Consider the following 8,930-nt stretch of genomic DNA (forward strand, 5'->3'; position numbering starts at 1 on the left):
ACTATAGTTTGTTAAAACCTCTATGGCCGAGGTGGGTCGCTAGCGACCGGTGAAATTGCAGACCTCCAAATTCAAATGATAGAAATAGTAATAATAAACATTCATGAAAATACAAGTGTTATACATCCGTTAAAAGATTAACTTCTTGTTAATCCAGCCGCTTTGTCAGATTTCAAAAAGGCTTTACGGCGAAAGCATAACATGCGATTATCTGAGGACAGAGCCCCGCACACAAAAGCATACAAACATTTTCCAACCAAGCAGAGGAGTCACGAAAGTAAGAAATAGCAATAAAATAAATCACTTACCTTTGAAGATCTTCAAAGTGTGCAATCACAAGGGTCCCAGCTACATAACAAATGGTCCTTTTGTTCGATAAAGTCCTTCTTTATATCCCAAAAACTCTGTTTGTTGGCGCGTTTTGTTCAGGAATCCACTGGCTCAAAGGCGGTCAAAACATGCAGACAAATACATCCTAATAGTAAAGTTCGTCGAAACATGTGAAACGATGTTCATAACTAATCCTCAGGGTGTCAATTATCTAAATAATCGATAATATTTCAACCGGACAATAGCGTATTCAATAGATAGGAAAAAGAACGAAGGGCGCGAAAACCAGTACTGCATGATTCCATAGACCCCTGACCAAAAGGTATTTTTCTTCGTCCTTTTTCAGAAAACAAGCCTGAAACCATGTCTAAAGACTGTTGACATCTAGTGGAAGCCATAGGAACTGCAATCTGGGCCCTAACCCATTACATAGTCAATAGGCATTCAATGGAAAACCACTCACATCAAAAAAATCCCACTTCCTGGATGGATTTTCCTCTGGTTTTTGCCTGCCATATTAGTTCTGTTATACTCACAGACATTATTTTAACAGTTTTAGAAACGTCAGAGGTATATGCATATCCTAGCTTCTGGGCCTGAGTAACAGGCAGTTTACTTTGGGCACGACGAAATTCCGACCAAAAACCAGTACGCCAAAGAAGTTAACAAGAAATTTGTGGAGTGGTTGAAAAACGAGTTTTAATGACTCAACCCTAAGTGTATGTAAACTTCCGACTTCAACTGTAGATCATTGTTGCAGACCGATTTACACAAAAACTGACCAAAAACGATGACAAACAATAGCCTACGTCAGTGGAGAAAGAAATGAAAGAAAAGTTAGCCACTGCATTTAATAAACAAACAGTAAATATTTTAAAAATACAACATTGGTGAAGTTACTTGATGGTCGCCTTGGACCCCCAAAGCCTCTCCAAACGTAAACCATCTGAAAACAACTGAAATCAAAACGGCATTACAGTAGAGGCATAACTTTACAAAAAAAAATTTGAACATCATTGTCAAATATAAAAACCCTGATAACCAAACTCAACACGCATACCTTCTCTGCATGGTCACAAAATGGTTATCCTCAAAGAAGTACAATTGCGCAGCAAAGACACAGCATACACAACATATGACGTTCAGAATAAAGCACTCACCTGCACAGGTCAGTTTTAAAAATATATATTTTTCTACCTATCCCACCCTAACTAGGGTCCCTTGAGAAATATTTGGAAAACGTTGGTTCCCATCCTATCACATAGATGAATACTCCCATAGTAAACGAGAGGCTGATGACGTACGAACGAGAAGAGTAAAAGGTGGCAAGAAAGCCATCTATCTTGCCACAACCTAGTCCAATAGCTCTATCCCAAGACCCAACTTTAACCAACCAATTGTTTCCCTCAAAGTCCCCACACACGGTCCATTTCTTTCCTTGAAGCATGTTTTATTAGCCAGATAATGATCATTTTGTGCCAAAAAAACTAGTTAGACAGGCCCACTGGACTAAAAATGGACCAGCTCATCTGGGATTTGCCCGAAATGCCAGATGGCCAGTTTACTTCGGTGTAGTACAGATGACACCTTAATTAGGCAACTCTAGTAACAACATTGTATAGTCAAATACTGTAATACTTCAGCTTCCCAGCAGAGGGTAGGGCAGCATAATCAAAATATTTTGAATGGTGGAGAAAGCCATTACGTTTGTATAACTGAGTGTCTGTATTTGAAGTATGAATTTCTCTATTTGTCAATTATAATTGTATCTATAGTTCCTCATCTTCACTTTAAATAGTGCAGCTTGAGTCTTCCTCAATACTTATTCATGCGCAAGATTGATGTATTCTTAAGTATCAAATATGTCAAAAAAGTATCATACATTTTCCCAGTTTCCCTTTGTAACAAATGTAATATACAACTGATAAAATAAGATACAGTGGATTTTGCTTTACAACAGCTGACAAGCAATATCAGTTTACAAAATCACCTATATTTCAAGGGGCTAGCAAGAAAGAGAATGAGCAAGAGGTTATGGTTTACGGAGACGTCATGCCCATATTAGGCACAGGGGCACGTGCCCCCTCAGATTTGTCCTGTTAAAAAAACAAAAAAAAAACAACATACTACTAGCCATTAGATACCAAGAAGCCATTTCAGGCTATCAATCACGTTAGTGTAGCTAGCTTGTTTAACTATCTTAGCTGGCATGCCTGCTGGCAAGATTGGTAGAGTTTAGAAAAGCAAGCAATAACTAAATGTACTGAACGAGACTCACATTCCTTTCAATCATTTATCTAGATTTTAGCAGAGATGCAGAGAAGCATATTTAGTTTAACCACAAGTCAGAAAGATACAGACAGCTCAAGAGGTATGCTTAGATATGCAGAAAAAATTATCTATTTTTGTTTTATTTTACATAGAATTAAGCATAATGATTATGGCTCTAGATTTCGAGAAAAAGCATTTGCAGGCTTTGGAAAAATGCGAAGTTCTCCAATTTAAGGACGGGGGCAGAGACCCTCCAGACCACCCCCCAGAAATCATGACTTTCTTTTCGCCCCCTCACATTGGGGTAAGTGACGCCCCTGATGGTTTGTATAAGATCTAGATTTCCAGTGTTGGGGAGCAGTAAACTACAACTAGTAATTTAACTACATTTTGCAGTAGCTTGGTGGTAGTTGAACTAAAATCTAGGTAGTGTTTTCAGTAGTTAACTACATTTTGCAGTAGTTTGGTGGTAGTTGAACTAAAGTCTAATCTAGGTAGTGTTTTCAGTAATTAACTACATTTTGCAGTAGCTTGGTGGTAGATGAACTAAAGTCTAATCTAGGTAGTGTTTCCAGTAGTCATCGATAAAAGATTGTACTGTGCAGCCGTCTTCATCGACTTGGCCAAGGCTTTCGACTCTGTCAATCACCGTAATCTTATCGGCAGACTCATCAGCCTTGGTTTCTCAAATGACTGCCTTGCCTGGTTCACCAACTACTTCTCAGACAGAGTTCAGTGTGTCAAATCGGAGGGCCTGTTGTCCGGACCTCTGGCAGTCTTTATTGGGGTACCACAGGGTTCAATTCTCGGGCCGACTCTTTTCTCTGTATATATCAACGATGTCGCTCTTGCTGCGGGTGATTCCCTGATCCGCCTCTACTCAGACGACACCATTCTGTATACATCTAGCCCTTCTTTGAACACTGTGTTAACAAACCTCCAAACAAGCTTCAATGCCATACAACACTCCATCCATGGCCTCCAACTGCTCTTAAACGCTAGTAAAACTAAATGCCTGCTTTTCAACCGTTCGCTGCCCGCACCTCGACTTCGGCGATGTCATTTACAAAATAGCCTCCAACACTCTACTCAGCAAACTGGATGCAGTCTATCACAGTGCCATCCGTTTTGTCACCAAAGCCCCATATACCACCCACCACTGCGACCTGTATGCTCTAGTCTGCTGGCCCTCGCTACATATTCATCGCCAGACCCACTGGCTCCAGGTCATCTATAAGTCTGTGCTAGGTAAAGCTCTGCCTTATCTCAGCTCACTGGTCACAATAACAACACCCACCCGTAGCACATGCTCCAGCAGGTATATCTCACTGGTCATCCCCAAATCCAAAACCTCTTTTGGCCGCCTTTCCTTCCAATTCTCTGCTGCCAATAACTGGAACGAATTGCAAAAATCACTGAAGCTGGAGACTTATATTTCCCTCATTATCTTTAAACATCAGTTATCCGAGCAGCTAACCGATCGCTGCAGCTGTACATAGCCCATCTGTAAATAGCCCATCCAACCTACCTACCTCCTTCCCATATTGTTTTTTATTTACTTTTCTGCTCTTTTGCACACCAGTATTTCTACTTGCATATCATCATCTGCACATCTATCACTCCAGTGTTAATTTGCTAACTTGTAATTAGTTGCTACTATTGGCCTATTTATTGCCTTACCTCCTCACGCCATTTGCACACAATGTATATAGACTTTCTTTTTTTCTATTGCGTTATTGACTGTACGCTTGTTTATTCCATGTGTAACACTGTGTTGTTGTTTGTGTCGCACTGCTTTGCTTTATCTTGGCCAGGTCGCAGTTGTAAATGAAAACTTGTTCTCAACTAGCCTACCTGGTTAAATAAAGGTGAAATAAAAAATATAAATAAATAGTTAACTACATTTTGCAGTAGCTTGGTGGTAGTTGAACTACAGTTTAATCTAGGTAGTGCTTTCAGTAGTTAACTACATTTTGCAGTAGCTTGGTGATAGTTGAACTAAAATATAATCTAGATTGTGTTTTAAGTAGTTAACTACATTTCTTTGCCGTGTAGCTAACTACTGTACTGGGCAATAATTTCCTTTATTCTTCGGCATCAGACCTGCCTAATTCTCACTTGAAACAGTTTTTGTGTTTAATAGGCTAATTTACATATTCTGTTGACATATGACCCCAAAGTGATATGTCTTGAAATTTGTAGTCTATGACATTTCAGATGTACATACTTTATGAACAATTTTCACAAAATAATTTGGATGTAGGGATCTACTTTTTCAAAGCTACTTCATTTAAGTAAACTACTCTGAACAAAAATACAAACGCAACATGTAAAGTGTTGGTCCCATGTTTCATGAGCTGAAATAAAAGATCTCAGAAATGTTACATATGCACAAAAAGTTATTTTGCTAAAATTTTGTGCACAAATTTGTTTACATCGTTGTTAGTGAGCATTTCTTATTTGCCAAGATAATCCAACCACCTGACATGTGTGGCGTATCAAGAAGCTGATTAAACAGCATGATCATTACACAGGTGCACCTTGTGCTAGGGACAATAAAAGGCCACCCTAAAATGTGCAGTTTTGTCACACAACACAATGCCACAGATGTCTCAAGTTTTGAGGGAGTGTGCAATTGGCATGCTGACTGTAGGAATGTCCACCAGAGCTGTTGCCAGAGAATTGAATGTTAATTTCTCTACCATAAGCCGCCTCCAACGTCATTTTAGAGAATTTGGCAGTTCGTCCAACCAGCCTCACAACCGCAGATCATGTGTATGGCGTCGTGTGGGCGAGCGGTTTGCTGATGTCAACGTTGTGAACAGAGTACCCCATGGTGGTGGTGGGGTTATGGTATGGGCAGACATAAGCTACCGACAACAAACACAATTGCATTTTATCGATGGCAATTTGAATGCACAAAGATACCGTGACAAAATCCTGAGGCCTACATTTTTTAAGGTATCTGTGACCAACAGATGCACATCTGTATTCCCAGTCATGTGAAATCCATAGATTAGGTCCTAATGAATGTATTAAACTGACTGATTCCCTTATATTAACTGTAACTCAGTAAAACCTTTGAAATTGTTGCATGTTGCTTTTATATTTTTGTTCAGTATATATTTTCCTTAAGGGTAGCTTTAGTGTAGTTTAACTTCTTCAACTGTGAAGTATTTGGTAGCTTGGTAAACTATATTTTCAGAGTAGCTTCCCCAACAATGTAGATTTCCTGCCACAGTCAATCAATCATGTTTTATGAGTAGTAACTTTTGCAAAGTCATCATGTAACAAAAGATATAATGGGAAAACCGTGTTTCAGTATTGTGGAAAGTCAGTAATAGATTGTTAAGTAAAGTTCAGAATTTGCTGGCTTCTTTTCAACACATTTAGGTATGTAAAGGGACATTTCACAACAAAATCTAAGTTTGTCAGACTTACAGTCAGGATAAACCAGAGATGGAGTCTTGATCTTGGTCACATAAATGCAGTCTTGATCTGGGATTCAATACACAGTGTCTGGGCCTGGGTTGGCACCCAATGTCTTGGTCTGTTGATCATGGTCAAGACCATGGTTTGTGTAGTCTTTCAAGTCACGTGGTCAAGATACACCAGTGAGTGCCATCTCTTGTAAGAGTGGCAGCTTAAAATTGCCAGGGAACCTTGTTTTTTCAATATGGTTGCTTATTTTTCAGACATTTTATAAGGGCTGGTCTTAGTCTTGTTTTTTTTCTTCACATTTGAACTGTCTTTATCTCATCAAGAAGTTGGGTTTGGGTCTGTAGAGTGTTGACTCCATTTTTGTGAGAAACTGTGACTTTGTCTGAATCTTAACAGTCTTGAGAAACATTGTCCGATTCTCAAAACAACCAATATTTAAAGGCAAGCACAAGGGATAAAGTTGAATCATACCAGTGAATGGTTAAGGTAAGGGTTAGGGGGTTAGGATCATGTAAAAAACAAAAACACACCTGGAATGGAACTGCCACTGCCAATCACAGATTACCAGTCCTGCATGTTACGCCCACTGCCACCCCCAGCCAACATCCTTGCACAGCATTTCCTGTTTTCACTCAAAATGCGAATTCAATATCAAAACTCACTCGACTGTCTTGCAATATTAAAAGAAAATCAATTGCATTTGTGCTTGCTGCTCACACACCACATTTGAAAACTCACAGGCACCAAAAAGAGATATAGTTATTTTATTACATACATATAAGTAATACACTACACAAACGTATATTGTACCAATTACATAGAAAACGCGATAATGATGAAGTTTAGCCTACACCAAAACAAGATACATAACTAAAGGTTAAAGAGTAGGCCTATTCATACAATCAAACAACAAGCATGAGGTAATCATTATTTTCTCAGGGGTGTACAGGCTGGGAACTGGGTATGTGTAAGCCTTAAGACAGCTTAGTAGTACGAAGGGTTATGGAAACATACAACATATTTGGATAAATTAGGCATTCCCTTTCGAACAGTATGGTAAGTAAGCAGCGGTAAGCAAGGCTCACAAACATTTCTTATTGGTTTATTATTTTAAGGGTTTCATTGGAATGGCTGGTATTCAGCAAATTTCCTGTGGAAAGTCCTCCACCACTTGGTGTAATGTAACCAGACACATGCCATCTAACATGAGACTTCACCAATAACATCAACTCTGTAGGCCACCACTACATTGGTTAGAAAATAAACAGCGTTGGCATGTTTTTCCACTAGAGTTGTGTGTTGTGTGTGTGTGTGTGTGTGTGTGTGTGTGTGTGTGTGTGTGTGTGTGTGTGTGTGATTTTGAGTGAAACAGGGTTTACATACCCTCACACTTCCATTCCTGTGTGTGTGTGTGTGTGTGAGATGTGTGCTGTTCGCACATGTGAGCGTGTGTGTGTTTGTCTCTGGATGGGCTCATCTCTTCTCTTCCACCAGCAGCTGGAGCCTGTCCTCTCCGTAGCGAGGGTTACTCTGTCCAGTCTCAATGGCCTCACAGTCATCTGTGAAATACACTAGGTCCTGTGGGGAGGTCAAACAGTCAGACCTAGGCATACACAACATCTTCAGCTGCAGCATGCGGGTGAAAGGATGAGCAAAACTGACGAAACGTCGGCAGACATTAAACTAAATGAGCAGAAGTAATCATGTTATCTTTTATATTGAACTGAACTCTGGGCTGTAATTCCCTAGCTTGGTTCCAGAAAGGCCATCTCGTCAACACTGTCATTGTCATTATAAGGGTTGGCATGGCAGAACAGATCTGGAAAAAGGCTGGTCATTTCCTGCACCACATACAGAATAGGCTATGACAGATTTGTTTTATTTTAATAATATTCTGGCTATGAGAGACCGCATGGTTCATTCTTCTGCATAGCTAAGCACACACATACCCGATAACAGATTCTGTTGATAATCGTGTACAGGTTGTTGACTTTGCGCTTCAACAACACGATCCTGGGTCGCTCTCTGCAGTACTGTGTAGGAAGGTTCTCCACAACGTAGAGGAAGTCACGGAGCTTGGTCACGATGCACGAATTCTACAGGGAAATAACAAAGACATTGTATAACCTATAGCTAAATTAATATTATAATATATTGATTCAAAAGTTACACAGAAACATTTTCAGATACTGATGTACAACAACTGTTTTATATTATTTTAAATTGATTGGCAAGTTATATTTTTCTGCTTTGATATCGGCATCCAATCACATTATGGAATGCATGCATCTTCGAATCTACATCAACCATGCATATTGCATCACCAACACATTACAGTTAATGCAATATAACCCAATGAGACGTCAAATCAGATTCTGGTTCCCTCTGTCGACCTTGTCTTCAATACTGGTATGACGTCTGAGAATCAATCTTTTGTTCAGATAAATTACATGGTGTTAAACTTACGTGCACATCCAGAAACATTTTGGGCAGAATCTCCACGCAGGTTTTCTACGGAATAAAACGTTTAAATTAGAAAACATTTGGATACATAAGAAAATAACTGTTTTTATCAAAAAATGAAATTGAAATAGCTCACCGTGAGATGATAATTGTGCAGTTTTTCCAAAAGGTCCATTATTTCCTTGCTCAAGCCAAGCACTCGGGAATAGCATGTCGGTGGTGCACAATCTGCCAACCAAATAAAACTGAAGAAACACAACAAAGGTGCGAGTCTCATCTTTCTACCCATTGTTGCTTCGGTTAAAAAAAGGCTTCTTCTGTAGAGGCAACTACGATTGGGCTTTACAAAACGAGTGTGTTCTTCGTCGAGCAACTTCGCAGTTTGTAGTTGAGAGAGACAAAAAAAGAGATGATGACGTCGAAGA

At 39.5% G+C, this 8,930-nt stretch overlaps 1 protein-coding gene across 1 annotated transcript; it reads right to left on the reverse strand.

The window, feature by feature from the left end:
- Window positions 1-6,791: 6,791 nt before the first annotated feature.
- LOC120026332 (cytokine-like protein 1) lies at window positions 6,792-8,867 on the reverse strand. Its single transcript, XM_038971176.1, has 4 exons — window positions 8,642-8,867; window positions 8,509-8,553; window positions 7,992-8,138; window positions 6,792-7,620 (listed from the first exon to the last, which is right to left on the reverse strand). Exons 1-4 carry the CDS (start codon window positions 8,792-8,794, stop codon window positions 7,516-7,518), a joined length of 450 nt encoding a protein of 149 aa, XP_038827104.1. The 5' UTR covers window positions 8,795-8,867; the 3' UTR covers window positions 6,792-7,515.
- Window positions 8,868-8,930: the final 63 nt, after the last annotated feature.

This window comes from Salvelinus namaycush, chromosome 2 (genome assembly GCF_016432855.1).
Source record: "Salvelinus namaycush isolate Seneca chromosome 2, SaNama_1.0, whole genome shotgun sequence".
NCBI lineage: Eukaryota > Metazoa > Chordata > Actinopteri > Salmoniformes > Salmonidae > Salvelinus > Salvelinus namaycush.

Bases quoted from the DNA above. Each gene is read 5' to 3' on its own strand.
- LOC120026332 (XM_038971176.1), bottom strand. From the start codon at position 8,794: ATGGGTAGAAAGATGAGACTCGCACCTTTGTTGTGTTTCTTCAGTTTT. The intron at 8,554-8,641 runs GTGAGCTATTTC...TTTATTCCGTAG, and splicing joins TGCACAATTATCATCTCACG to AAAACCTGCGTGGAGATTCT. The intron at 7,621-7,991 runs GTATGTGTGTGC...ACCTCCCCACAG, and splicing joins TCAACAGAATCTGTTATCGG to GACCTAGTGTATTTCACAGA.